Genomic DNA, 15649 nt, shown 5'->3' on the forward strand with positions numbered 1-15649 from the left:
GGAAAATTGTAGATAGGAAGTTAGTAATGATGTAAATGTTTCACGTAGTACTATCAATTCCTGTACACCCCTTGAGCATAAATGTCAGGAATTTGATGATTATGATGATGATAATGACAATAATTCTTCTTGCACTTGCCAAGCACAGCTGACTAAACATCTCATGCTCCTCACCTTCTATGCTAATTTTCTTGTAGCAACACTCAATAAATATCCTGTGCTGCTCACCTCTTCCTCGCACCATATACTTTCACAACCATTAGTGCCATTGTGCTCCAAATCCTCCACTCTGAAGGACAAAAGTAATCACTTATCATAAGCAGTACTCCACCACCACGTTTTCCCTTTCTATCCTGTTGAAAAATGCTATACCTTGGTACTTCTTTTCTTGTCAGTATATCATCTTCTTCAACCATGTCTCAGAGATTCCAATAATCTTTGGAGGCTGATGCTATCAGCACCACCAGTTCATCTTCTTTATTTCAAATCCTTCTGGCATTAGTAAAAACAATTAAGGCATTCACTGTTTCTATACCTATTATTATACCTCCAGACTCCTCTGGATTCAGAATTACCTCATGTATTCTCCCTTCTTCCAGGCACTTATTCCCACAGGAGGCTGCCCCACTACCATCCACCCTGATATTTCTAGTTTCCCTGCATTGACACACTGACTAGTTCAGAGTCCAGATGTCTGTGTCCTTCCTCATTCAAATGCATGCCATCTCTCACATACAGTTCCTTTCTGTCTTCAAATGCTCTCCAAGCATCAGCATATTACAAACCTCTCTCTCTCTCTCGATACATTCTGGCTATTATACTATTCATTACTAATGCTCTTCTCCATAGATCTGTATTATCATATCTGGCCAACACACTCACTATCTTCTCTCTCTCTCAGTCTTCTTCCATACTAACTCAAGCACGAGTCTCAGATCTCTTATCACCTGATTCACACTGCCTCTCAAGTTATTTGTGCCCACCATCAGAATCATCTCATCCACCCTTTCATGCCACTTAATTGCTATAACCACACTTTCTGTTGTTCCTCCAATCAAACACTCCTCAGGCATTCTATCTTGCATACCACGAATCATCGAGTCTCCATACATCACACCTCATACCACTCTGTTTCTTCCTTGCTCACCTGCATTCATCACTCTCTCTCTCTCTCTCTCTCTCTCTCTCTCTCCTTTAACACTTTCTTTCTCTGTTTCCCCTACTTAACTGTTGTCCTGTCATCTCTCCATGCCTGGGTCAAGCACACTCTTGCATGTTTCTCATTCCCTCTCTTTTACTGATTCTCTTATTCTCTCCCCTTCTTTCATTCCAATAAATTTCTGTTACTTATTTGCTTTGTTTTTTGATTGAATGTGCTGCTTGTTTAATGAGTTTCTTTGAATATATATTTTTGATTATAATACATGTATATGACACCAACAATTTCTTAACAAGAAGGGTTTTGAGAAATGCGTCACCTAATCTTGTCCTTCATGCTTCTCAGCTCATTCCCAAGACTTTCCACTTTCTCTTTCACTTTCAACACATACATCTGAGCAAACTACCAACTCTTGCTCAGCATTCATCCTCCCAATTAACACCATATTTGAAAACTTCACAATGTTTCATTTTTTTTGTTCTCATTCTGCTCATTATCCTCACCTTTGATCATACTAATCATCTCTCTTTGTTGATAATCACCTATCTTCTACATTTTCTGCATACGTGTACGCTCTGACCTCTCACCTGCCACATATCTAACTGCTGTGATGCATACATGCCTCAAGCACTGCACTGCAAAATTATTATTATTATTCAGGCCTCCAAGGAGTCAAAAGACTCATCGAGGGAGGTCCTTCCTAAGACATAAAGTCTGTCAAGACTCACTGAGGGGAGGTCCCCCCCCTGAGAAACACAAAGTCTATCATACCACTCTTTAAACTCACTGAAAATCCCATAGCATGCTGTGTAAAATCTTCTTCTTGGCTTCCTGTATTAGGCAATTGTTTGCCTGTAACGTTTTTAAGGGTTTAAAAAGTCTTCTGCCAATCTCCTCCTGGGTCTTCCTCTTGATCAGTGTCACGTTGGTTTATATTTCCAAGCAATATTTGGCCATCTGTCTTCGTTCATTCTTTCTATGTGTTTTTTTCAGTTCTTTCTATAGTTTGTGATGTCTTCTGTTATGTTAATTATGAATAATTGTTTTCTTATTTCTTCATTTCTTATCTTGTCTATTCTTTTATAGCCTACAAGCGGTCTTAGGAACTTCATTTCTGCAGCTTCTACTTGTCTTTTATCCCATTCTCCCCAAGTCCATGTTTCACTGCCATATTTCAGAATTGGTTTAGCTATTATTTTATATAGTTTTATTTGGGTTGTCCTAGACATCTGTTTACTGAAGTGTCTATTCAAAGTTACAATGACTGCTAGGAATTTTTGCTTTTTATATGCAGTGTCGATTTCTCCATTGGGACTTATGCAATTTCCTCGATATTTAAATTTGTTCACTTGTTCTGTTACTTTGTTGTGGATGACTAGTTTCCATCTTTTAATTTCTTTACCTTGAAATGCTGTTGATTTTGTTTCATTTATTGAGATTTTCATGTCATACTGTTCTATTGTTTTGTTCAATACATGTAGATTTTTCTGTAATTGGTCTTCATTTTCAGCAAAAATAACTTGATCGTCAGCATACAAAAGGCGGATTAATTCTTTAATTCCTATGATTTTGTTTTTCCTCCATTCTCTTGAAATTTTTTCGATATATATATATATATATATATATATATATATTGAAGAGTATTGGTGATAATCTACTTCCTTGGATGAGTCCTCTATTGGTTTTAATTTTTTGGGTTGTTTCATTATTAATTTTAATTTTAATATAGCTTTCTTCCATTATATTTGCTATTGCTTTTGTGGTTTGAGGTGGAGCTTTCAATTCATACAGTATACTGATTAATTTTGTTCTATTGATTTGATCACATGCTTTCTCATAATCTAGGAAGGCCATATATGTTGGCAGGTTAAATTCTGTTCTTTTCTCTATAATTTGTTTGAGTGTAAATGTGGAATCTGTGCAGGATCTTCCTTTCCTAAAGCCACATTGTTCTTCTGCAATAATTTCCTCGGTCTATGGTGTCAATTTACTTTTAATTATGTCTAGATATATTTTATAGCATGTATTTAATAAGGATATTCCTCTGTAGTTTCTGCAATCCTTTCTGTTTCCTTTTTTGAATATATTTATGGCTATTGCTGCCTTCCATTCTTGTGGGATGTTTCCTTCTTCACATATTCCATTTAGAAATTTAATCAATTGTAATTGAAATGGTTTAGAGCTGTATTTGTATAGTTCTGAATTTATTCTATCTTCTCCTGTAGCTTTTCTATTTTTTAGTTTTTCCAATATTTTCTTTAGATCATTTAGCTGTATTGGTTCTTCATTTGTTTCTTGACTTATTACTTGTTTTATTTCAATTTGATTATTATTGTTTAGAAGCTGGGTATAGTGATTGGTCCATTATTTTGTAGAGGGGCCTTCTAATTATAGATTATCCTTGTTTCTTGAGTCATTTTTTAATGATTTTATAGCTCTTTAGTTGAGGTCCATTTATGTCATGTTCTAATCTTGATACAAATTTTTCCCAGTCTTGTCTTCTGATTTTTGTGGTTTCTCTTCTTGTAATTGCTCTGATTCTTTTATATTCTATTTCATTTCCAATGGTTCTGTTGTTTAACCATTTAAGGTAGATTTCTTTTTTCTTTCTTGTTAAAGATTCTATTTCTTTTTCTTCGCAGTTTTGTTCCTATGGCTTCATATGCTGCCTGTTTTACTATTCGTTTAACATTTTGCCATTCAGTTTCTATATCTGTATCTTCATTTATTTTCTTTGTATGATTTGTAAGTCTTCTTTGATATAGTTCTCTGATACTATCTTGCTGTAACAATTCTATCTTAAATTGCTCCTGCTTTTGTTTTTGTGTTCTTGTATTGTTTCTATTTCTCTGGTTTGGGATCTTAATAGTACTGATTAATAAATTGTGATCTGAGTCAATATTGCATCCTCTGTATACTCTGCAATTTCTTACCAACTTCTTTAGTTTTTCACCCACTATTATATAGTCAATGATACTTTTATATCTTCTGGTTTCCCATGTATATTTATGTATATCTTTATGTTCAATGAAGCTGTTGGTGATTTTCAAACTATTATAGGCCACAAATTCCCTGAGTTCTCTTCCATCATTAATTATGGTGTTTTCTCCTTGATTACATATTAAATCTTTAAATGTATTTGATCCAATTCTAGCATTGAAATTGCCTGCAATGATTAAGTAATCTTGTTTATTTGTGTTCTGAATTATGTCATCTCAGGATCATTTAATTTAACCATCTCAGGAGTAGTGGTAAAAGTATTGGAAAAGTTGGTTAAAGACAAAATTCAAGAATGGATGGATCAGGATATGATACTCTATAGAGGCCAACATGGTTTTGTTAAAGGTAGATCCTGCCTTAGCAATCTATTAACTATTCATAATAGAATAACATCTGAGTTGGACAAAGGAACTGGCTACACAGTGGTACTTCCACTGTGTAGTACCACTTTGCTAATGCTTTTGACAGGATACCCCATGGAACACTGTTATGCAAATTGGAGCAGATGGGAATGGATACTAAATTGGTGATATGGATAGGAGAATGGCTCAGGGAGAGATACCATAAGGTGGTGTATGGAGGAGCCGAGTCTAGAATGAGGCAGGTGACCAGTAGTGTGCCTCAGGGCTCTGTGCTTGGGCCAATGTTGTTTAATTTGTATATAAATGATATAGGAAATGGCTTAAAGGGAGATATTCAGTTGTTTGCTGATGATGCAAAGTTGTGTAGCGCAATAAAAAATCAAGCCAATGTTGAAAGTTTGCAGGATGATTTAAATAAGCTGGTAGAATGGGCAAAAGATAATGGATGTCAGTTCAATGTGGAAAAGTGTAAAGTCATGCATTTTTGGATTAAAAGATTACCAGCTGTGTTGATGGAACAGTACTCCAAGAGATTGATGAGGCTAGGGACTTAGGGGTATTGGTAGATAGGGAGATGAAGTTCAGAGGACACATTGCTAAGGTGTCCAAGATTGCACATAGGATTACTTGGTTGTTGAGGAACACACTGACATCCAGAGATAAAGAAGTTATTATTCTCCTTTATAAAGCATTGATACTTCCACATTTGGATTACTGTGCTCAGGTCTGGTCACCTGGATTCCTTGGAGATGAGGAGGCTGTGGAGAGGGTTCAGAGAAGAGTGACCAAGTTGGTGAGTGATATAAAAAATGCTCCCTACATTGATAGATTGAGAGCTTGTGGATTCCAGAGATTGGTTGATAGGCGAAGAAGAGGGGATATGATAGAAACATTCAAATTACTGAAAGGTTTTTATAGGATTGATGCAGGGGAAATGTTTCAGCTGTGTGATAGTGATGGAAGAACAAGAGGTCATCTCTGGAAATTAAAGAAGAGTGTGGTTAACAAAGGTGTCAGAACAAGGTTTTTTGCCTGGAGGGTGGCGAATGAGTGGAATTCATTGCCTGACTTAGTTGTGAGCTGTTCATCTGTAAATGAATTCAAGAAGAGATATGACAGATATTGTTTTGCTAGTTTGGGTCTCCCGCGATGAGTCTACTGACTCCATGGAGATACCCGTAATAATAATAATAACAATGTTTTGGAGGTTTTATAGAATTCTTCTGTTTCAGATTTTTTTCCTTCTTTGGGTGCATATATTCCTATGATTGCAATGAATTTCTTATTTAATTTAAGTCTAGCCATTATTACTCTTTCAGAGATCCAGTTATATGATTCAATTCAGTCTTTCCATTTATTGCTGATCATGGTGGCTATACCTGTGGCTGCTCATTTTTCGTTGGGTACTCCACTCTATATTAAACTGTAGTCCTGAAGTTCTGTAGAGCCTTTTGATTTTTTCTTTGTTTCTGAAATTACTGCTGTTTCTATTTTCATTTCTGTTAGAGCTTTTTGTATTTATTCGATCTTGTGATTGATGCCTCTTATGTTCACTGTTCCAATCTGTATCCAGTTCATAGTCCTTTTTTCCACTTCCATTTCGTTATCCGTTTAGGCTGTCTGGTTTTTATTCCCTTGAAATTTCCAAGTAAAAGAATTGTCAGCTGGGCTGGTTACTAACCATCTGCAGCCTAGTCTGGTGATGGGATGCCATCTTAGGGCCTCCAGACATGCCCGCTGTGTAAAATCTAGTCTTAAAATGGGGGGACTAATAATATCATCCATATATATGATGACTGGTAATGTGAAGGGTAGTAACCAGGAAATGCATAAACAAATTAGCCAAGCAAATAAGAAAAGGGTGAACGTTATGAATGATTTTAATTATATCAGTATAGACTAGGATGATTAGATAGCAACTGAAAGTAAAGAAAATGAATTTCTCAAGATTTTGAGGGATAACTGCCTCAGGCAGTATGTTAACAGAGGGTGCACAAGGATTAAGGGTTTCAGATTTGATCATCTCATCAAAGCATATTATTAAAAATGTGTCAAATCACCCTCTAGTTGATTAGAGTGACCATGAAGTGATTACCTGGGTGGTTGCTAGCAGTATGAGGACCTCTGTGAGGAAAGGGTATATGTAGAACTACAAGCCTGGTGATTATGAGAAGCTCAGAAGACAGCTTCGATCTGTAGCATGGAATGAGGAGTTGGCTGGATAGGAGATCAGTGCTGATCAATGCATACAGAGAAAAAAAGGCATTATGGAAGCAACATAAGAGGAGTGGTAATAATCATTTCCGTGAGGAATACAAAGAACAGGCAAGGAGGGTAACTTGGTCGGTAAGAGTAGCAAAAGTTCAGTATGGGCAGCAATTAACTAATGAATCAAAAACTAATCCTAGGGAATTCTTTCGATATGTAGCCAGGAAAATAAGAACGATTATGTATGATGGCATTGATTGGAGTAAATGGTATAAGGACAATTGGTGCAGAGGTATAAATGAGATATTTAATGAGCAGTTCATAAAGGTCTTTCATCCTCGTGAATGTGACATCATGGAGAGTTTGAGAGCAGAGGATGATGAGTTGGAGAGACTGACTGTGAGTGAAAAAATTGGTATAAACTTTAATAAATAATAATGAAAACTTATCTTTTTTTCACTGCTATCTTTTAACATATCCGACTTTGACCTCTCCCTCTGATGGACTTGTTGATTTTCATGCCAAATTTGTTACAGCTATTATTCAATTTAGTTAGAGGATCCTGGAGACTTGCAGTAGTTGTGTTTAGGAGTACATCATCTACATGAAATGGGAAATTAAGTAAACTTGACTTGATTATATATCGCCACATATTTTGAATGAACGTGCCAAGGAGTTGACATATGTGATGGAAGCAACACAAGGTTTATCGATATTAGATTTGGTGATATTCTCACAGGATGAGGTATCAACACTGCCAGCTGTTGGTGAAAATGATCATGAGGTATTGGTTTTGAAGGAGTCAAACAGGGAAAAAGTTGTTATCAAGCAGGTCTATATGTCTCTATAATTGTGATGGTGCATTGCACCCTTCGATTGGAAAATGCTGAAGTTCTATTCTTATTGTGATGAGAGGAATCTTCATATGGGTTTTTTTAATTGAAGGTGAGTTAGCCAATCTCATATGGAGGTAGCAGGGTTTTTTCTCCCAGAAACTTGGATTTTTCATCCCACATACAGACAAAATCAGCCCTGACAAAATTGGCCATGCAATTTACTGGCAGAAAATACTAGTAGTGTGGTGGTGGTGGTGGTGGTGTAGATGATGATGATGGTTGTGGCGGTTAACTGTAGTTGGTAGATATTAAGTGGTGGAGATGATGAGCTGTAGATGCCCTCCATCGATGAGTCTTTCGATTCCTTGAAGGTGTCACATAATAATAATAATAATAATAATAATATGTGGAACTATAAGGTGGGTGATTATCAGAAACTCCATAGTTAACTAGCATCAATACGTTGGGTTCATGAATTGTGTAGAAAAGATATTGCCAGTGCATGAGAAATGATAAGGCAGTATCTAACACATGCAGTGCATAACTGCATACAAAGAGTTAAGCAAATGAATAGAGCAGGAGTGAGAAGGATGAACAGTGAAATCAAGCAGTGTTATAAAAGAAGTTGTTATGGAGGACGTACAAGACAGTTTGCAGTGAACAGATGCATGAAGAATATAAAGTGCAGGACAGAAAAGTGACAAGCATGGTTAAAAAAGAAAAAGTAGAATATAAGAGGAAATTGGCCAGTCAGGTCAAAACTAATCCAAAGGAATTTTTCTGCTATGTGGCAAGCAAGAGGAAAAATAATTATGGCAGATTGAATGCTGCTGGCCAGTTATGATAGCAGTGCAATCATAGCAAATTATGTAGTGGAATTATTTAACAAACGCTTCATCAGTGTATGTCATAGTGGTGTGAACGATGCTGTGCAACATGTAAAAGGGTGGCAAGAATTAGGAGAATTAAAGGTGAAAGAATTAGAGGTGTATCAAGTGTTGCTCGGGTTAGATGTCAATAAGGCTGTGGGAATGGAATGACATATCACCACATATTTTTAAAGAATGTGCAAAATAGTTAGCCATGCCCTTGTCCTGGTTATTTAATGAAAGTCTTGAAGTGGAGAAGGTTCCTAAGGAGTAGAAAGAAGACAAAATAATACCTCTCCATAAGCATGAGTCGAGAACAGAAGTTTCTAATTATAGACCGTCTGTATATCTGCAGTTGTGATCAAAGTGTTGAAAAAATTGATTACAAATAAAATACAGGATTGGGTTGATGAACGTAAACTTCTCTGTGATGATCAGTGATGATGAAGCCCTTCATGGATTTATGAAGGGCAATATGTGTTGGATAAAGGAGAATCATATAGAGTAATATTCTTGGACTTTGCAAAAGCATATGATAGATTATCATATAATAAGTTGGTGTATAAGCTGTAGAGGAGTATATTGGTTAGATGGATCAAAGGTTGGCTCTCTGAACGATACCAGCAGGTTGTATACATCTTTCAGCATTTATACAAATTTTTCCTTTGTTAAATAATCCACAAACATTATCTATTTAAGTTATGGGTTTCTCAAAATTCACTTTATATCTACTAGAAAAATAGTTAGACATAGTTCTGAATTACCAAGATGCACATTTTCTTCTGGAGGCATAAGCATGTCCATATCCATGGTTTTTAACATTACCTTATGTTGGGTCGGAAATAGGATGACTCACAAAAGGTGAATCGGCACTTTTTCCGACACAACAGTGGATTACAAAAGTTGATGGATAGGAGAAAAAGTGGAGATATGATCCTCAAGTTAGTTAAGCAATTCTATTAGATTAATACAGAAGAAATTATAAAAAGAGTGGAGGTTAAGATGGGAAGAATGAGAGACCATCCCTGGAAGTTGTATAAAATGTGATTAAGGGTGTGAGGAGTAAATTTTTTAAGTGGAGAGTTGTTAGTGAGTGGAATGCATTGCCTGAGTGCATTGTGAGTGCAGGTAGTGTAAATAACTTCAAAGCTCATTATGATAGATATGTTGCTCGTTGCTGGTTGAGTTAAAAAAACAATTTTTTTTTTTTTAAATCAAAAATAAAAATTGTAATAATAGAAATAGGACATCACTATTACTGGAAGGAAAACCATCTGTTAGCAAGAATGTTTATTCATGTAATCAAAAATTAAATTAGCTTGATATATATATTTTTTTTTTCACTAGAGGTCATGCCAGTTGAGTAGCATGTGATCAAATCATTGTTTCTCTAGTTTACAGTTTGAAATGTAATGCAGCTTGTCTTGTATATTTATTTATGCTCCAGATGATAATCTTGATATGAAGATCAAAATGTCGGGATAATAAAAAGAGTTATTTTAACACGCTTGCAGAATCCATAATTTCAAAAATGAAATTAGGTACCTGAAGATGATGGCAAAAAAGAGGTGGTAAAATGTACAGGACACAGTTGCCTGAATTGGAGGACCCTCCAGTGTGATTATTATTATTATTATGGGTATGATATCCATGGAGTTTGAAATCTCATGACAGGAGGCACACACTCACCACTCTCCAAGCAAAAAAATCTAATCCACATATGTTAAAAAATTTCTCCTGCATCAATTCTTGTAGAATCCCTTTTGTAACTGATAAGTTTCTGTAGGGTATCCCTTTCCTTCTGACATTCACACTGTGAAACCCCCCACACACACATACCTTCAATATATCCTCATAGCGAGCATTCCACACATTGTCATCATCTTGGTCACTCATGTCTTGCTCCTCTCCACTGCCTCCTCACCCTCCAAGCCCCAAGTAACTACATTTGTACACAGTAGTCAAGATGTGGCTGTATCATAACTGCATAAAGAGAGATAATGACCTTGCTATATCTACTTGTGATTGTGTTGAAGACCACATCCTCACCCCCAGTATTTTTGCCTTGTCAATTTTTTGCAATTGAGTACCACCAGGGTAATCTAATGCACAATATGTGATATTTTTGTCCCTCAATGCATAACCTTAAATTTTATCATGTTAAACTGATTTGCATTATTCTTTACCCACAATGCCAGTTTATTTAAAATCTTTCTGCAGATCTCTATATCCTATATCTCTGTTGCTCTCTCCTGTTTTGAACCATCAACAAAAGTTGAATATGCCCTCAAATTATTTCCTATATCATTTAATATACAAAAACAGTATCAGTCCTAGTTTTCAACTCTGAAACACTCCACTAGTGTCATCCTCATTCTCCTGGATTCTATTCCACAGTAATCATACTATTATGTGGGATCTTTCAGTCAGCCATACTCTATACATTCCATCTGCTTCATATCATATCATATCCATTCCCATCTGCTCCATCTTATGTAATCGTTTTCTGTTATGTAATCTGCCAAATGCCTTTGCAAAGTTCAGCTGTATATGGCGTAGTCATTTCCCTTATCTGACTTATCTTGACTTATCAGTGTCTTTCCACCAGGTGAGACTCATCTCACCTGGTGGAAAGACACTGAGTGAAGATGAGATACTAATAGAAGTTTTGAAAGAAGGCAGTGAACCAGTCATGACTGTGATAAGTAAAATTTCTTCATCTTGCCTAGGACAGAAGAGAATACCAAAGAGTTGGTATACTATCCTTATTATAGTTTTTAAATGGGGAAGACAGAGAAGATATTATTTTATCACCCATTCAGCCTTCATTCAACAAATGAATACCAAAAATCCTTAAGTCTGGCCTTTATTGTTTTGAAAAGACATGTCATTCAATCTCAGCATTAGCTATTTTAGAAGCCCTGAAATCAAAGAACTGGAAAACCTTTTATTGATATACTTGGTCATATACATGCAGCTGTTTACAGATGATGTAAAATTGGGGAGAGCAATGTAGAGTCAAGCAAATGTTATGGCCTTACAGGAGGACTTGAATAGATTACATGAATGGGTAGGTGAGTAGAACTATCAGTTTAATGTTGCAAAGTGAAAGAAAGATTTTTAAATTTGGTTAAGAATATATATACTTGGTGGGGAAACTTTAAAGGAGGTCAAGGAATGAGAGATCTGGGAGTAGTGGTGGAAGGACCTAAAATTAAGGGGCCATATTGCACAAGTGGTGAAAACACATCACATTGTATAAGGCCATATCAGGCCTCATATGGATTATTATGCACAGATTTGGTTGCCGGGTTTTCGTGGTGATGAGGATATGTTAGAAAGGATCCAGAGAAGATTCACGAAGGTGGTCAGTAATCTTTGGAATGTGGAGTACGAGGACAGATTGTGAGAATGCAGGTTGCAAAGCTTAGTGAAAAGGAGGAAGGGGGGGGGATATGATTGAGAGATATAAGCTAGTCAGAGATTTTGAATGTTGAAAGTTGCAACGAGTTGCCTGGTGTTGTATGACCTTACCCCACTCCTGAAGATACTTTCAGGTGCAAACTTTGTTTGCTCACACTTGGATAAAGGATTAAATTAAATTTATGATAGTCTAATCAAGTGAAAAATAAACTTTCAACATCTTTTTCTAAATCCAGAGTAATTTATTAAAAAGGTGGCAACTCCTATAGGTAGAGATGACCTTGCTAATGCTTCTGCCTGTTATCTCCACTTGGGCCTGGCTCCCACTGAAGAGACCTCAATAAAGATCGAAACAAGTCTGGGTAGTGGCCCTTCCCTTAATGCATAACATTAGACATATCCGCAAGGAGATGTGTTTTACATTATGGGAGATACCGAGATAGGAGTGATATTAGCTTGCTCCACCTTTTCAAGGAGTTGCCCAGTGTTGTACCACCTTACCCCAGTCCTGAAGATACTTTCAGGCGCAAACTTTGTTTGCTCACACTTCGATAAAGGATTAAACTAAATTTATTATAGTCAGTGATTGTTATCTGGTTAACATAGAAGAGATTTTTCATATAATGGGAGGGGTGGGAGTTAGAACAAGAGGCTATTGCTGGAAACTATAAGAAGGGTGTGAGCAGAGGAGTGAGAAGATTCTTTACATGGAGAGTGGTTGGTGAGTGGAATGCATTGCTTGAGTGTTGTGAATGTAGACACATTGAATCAGTTTAAGGCAGTTTGGATGAGCACTGTGTGTGATATATACATTGTGTACCTCCCACAATGAGTCTCTGACTCCATTGAGGTCTTGATGTTAATAATAACAATATAAAAATTCAACTGCATCTATAAAATCAGGAACAGATATGAAATTTCCAGTAAAAAAAAAGCAGTTAGACAGGGAGATGCCATTTCACCTAAATTATTTACACCAGTCCTTGAAGAGGTTTTTATATATCTGGTATGGAAAAATAGAGTAATTGTAGTAAATGTGAAAAAACTAAATCTCCTATGATTTGCTGATGACACTGTTCTTTTAGGAAACTATACAGAAGAACTCCAAGAAATGATCAATGAATTGAATAGAGAAAGTAAAAAGAAAGGATTAAATATAAACAAAGACAAAACAAAAAGAATGTATAATAAATACATAGCAAAAAAAAGCTAGTACACATAGAACATCAGAAATTGAAATAGTGACCTCCTATGTTTACCTAGAATAAAAAAACTAGTAGAGAGAGAGGCTGTGAAGAAGAAGAAATTATATGCAAAAATTCAACTTTGTTGGATAGCTTCTGCTTTAAAAGAAAAATATCTGATAATTTGTATACTTCGGGTCATGACATATGGAAGTGAAATGTGGATTCTGCCTGAAAAATTGGTTGCGTGAAAATTCATCAAAAACTGTTTCCAGCAGCTCTTTCATATCTTCTCTTATTGCATGTTTCTTGACTTTCAAATCATTTGTACCTGACAAAACTATCAATTCCTTTACTACTTCTCTCCATAGATTGTAAAGATGAACTCGTCTCTTTTCTCTTTCTCTCTGCACTCAGAACACGTGCTTTTGTGAGATTCTCCTCAAACATGCTTCATATTTTGGCAATGATTAAGAGAATATTGACATGAAGAAAGAGTGAGGCTAGTGTTTAACTATAGGTGTTAAGTATTCTGTCTGTGCCCAGGTTTAGTCATCCAGTTTTTGAAGCATGAAGTGATACTGGAAACAGCTTAGAAAAGGGTAATAGAAGTGATAGAGGGAATACCATCTGCAGTGTCTTCTCAACAAGAGGAAGAGGGATGTTAGGTTGGAGATATATAAGTTAGTTAGGAGATTGCACTAGATTAATACAGAAGCAATTATTCATGGAATAGAGGAGAAGTGAAGAACAAGAGATTATCCCTTGAAGTTGGGAGGAATGTGAACAACCACATTTCTTGAGGAGCACATTCATTCCTACGCCTAACAAGAGGGAGTTGCAGGATTTTTCCCTGTAGAGTGATGTGGAAGTGGAATGCATTGCTGATAAGTATAGAAACAATGAGTTTAAAGTGTAGAATTATAGCATTGTGTTAGACAGTGTTAACTCATAACCTCCATTACAAGTTATGCATCTCCTTGGAGTCTAATTATTATTATGATGATGATGATGATGATGATTAATGGTGTATAGCAAAATTTACCTCAATTATTATTATGTCTCACTTTCTGTAAAAGAATTACTACTTATACCTTTATTTCCATACTGTTATATAACTCTCTGAAATAATCTGTTCGTTTGTTCTAATTTGTACAATATTTTAAACTTTTCTAAATTGTTCAATATTAAGTCTAAAATATTTTATGTTGTATTACAACTTAACCTCTATTCAGTCAAAAGACAAATCTTGATGTCCACACCTAACTCCTATAATTTATATCATACTAAATTCTTTTACTATCTGTGCACTCACAACTCTCAGGCAAGGCATTCATTCAGCAATTTCCCTCCTTACAAAAAAAAGGGGGAAAAAGACAACTTTCGGGAATTGTCCATTTTCTTATTCGGTCCATTTTTCTACCTGTTGGAGTATCTGAACAGTACCCATCTGATAACTTTCCACAATAGTTTATGTCCCAAGCATATCATGTTTCTCTCTCTCTCTCTCTCTCTCTCTCTCTCTCTCTCTCTCTCTCTCTCTCTCACACACACACACACACACACACACACACGCACACACACACACATGCACCAAGCTCTGTATGGCACATTCTTCTCCCAGCCTTTTCTCAGAATTATCATTACACTGCCCTTGATGTTATCATTCTTAACTGCCTTCAACCTCTTTCTATAGTTTCCCCTCATTTTCTCATTTCTCCAAAATACAGGTGACAATCTGTATGCAGTAATTCAAAAGTTAGTGTTTCTACATTCACTAATTCAGTAGTACTTCACTATTTCTGATTGTCAACAATTATAATTTACTTCATATTATGCTTAAATTTAAAATTTATGTGAACCAGTATATTTTGAAATGTAGTGTTTTATTTGCAGATATCAAACTGAAGCAATATGAAGATGCTTTACTAGACTGCAATAGGGTGCTTCAATTTGAACCACATAATGTAAAAGGTAAGCATATGCTTTTATCCTATTGCTAGATATTCATAAAATATATAATAATAATAATTTGAAACTATTCTTTCTCAAGTATGGCCTTTTAGTATTTAAATAAAACAAAGTATTTATTTTCAATAATCAATCTATTATTATTATTATTATTATTATTATTGCACAGGCAGCTCCACGATGTCCCAAGACTTATTGTGGGAGACCCAACTGTCAACACAATATCTATTGTACCTCTCCTTGAAACCATTAACAGACAGAGCGCTCACAGATGACAATCCATTTCATTCCTTCACCACTCTCCAAGCAAAAAATCCTCCTCAAACCACACTCTTACCCAACTTCCAGGGATGACTTCTTGTTCTTCCCCCTCTAGCCAAGTGCTGAAACATCTCTCCTACATTAATCCTATAAAACCCTTAAAGTAACCTACAAACCCCCAATCTCTCCTCATAGGAAGCATTCTAGAGACTACTCACCATCTTGGTCACTCACCTCTGGATCCTATCCACCACTTTCTTATTCCCAAGAAACCCAGGTGACCAGACCTAAGCATAGTAATCCAGCTGTGGTTGTATATCAAGGCATTATAAAGAGGAATGATAACTCCCTTATCTCTGCTTGTTAGTGTGTTTTT

General features: G+C 36.0%; 1 protein-coding gene across 1 annotated transcript in view; it reads left to right on the top strand.

Moving 5' to 3' along the window:
* Positions 1-15649, top strand: part of LOC150107040 (sperm-associated antigen 1-like) — a 190864-nt gene that overhangs the window by 150720 nt on the left and 24495 nt on the right. The window contains exon 6 of the mRNA XM_090393546.1: positions 14938-15015. Within this exon, the coding sequence (XP_090249672.1) occupies positions 14938-15015 (78 nt within the window). The remainder of the gene's footprint in view (positions 1-14937; positions 15016-15649) is intronic.

The sequence above is a fragment of the Typopeltis vanoorti genome, chromosome 5, assembly GCF_054136105.1.
Source record: "Typopeltis vanoorti isolate ZY-2024b chromosome 5, IOZ_Tvanoo_1.0, whole genome shotgun sequence".
Taxonomy (NCBI): domain Eukaryota; kingdom Metazoa; phylum Arthropoda; class Arachnida; order Uropygi; family Thelyphonidae; genus Typopeltis; species Typopeltis vanoorti.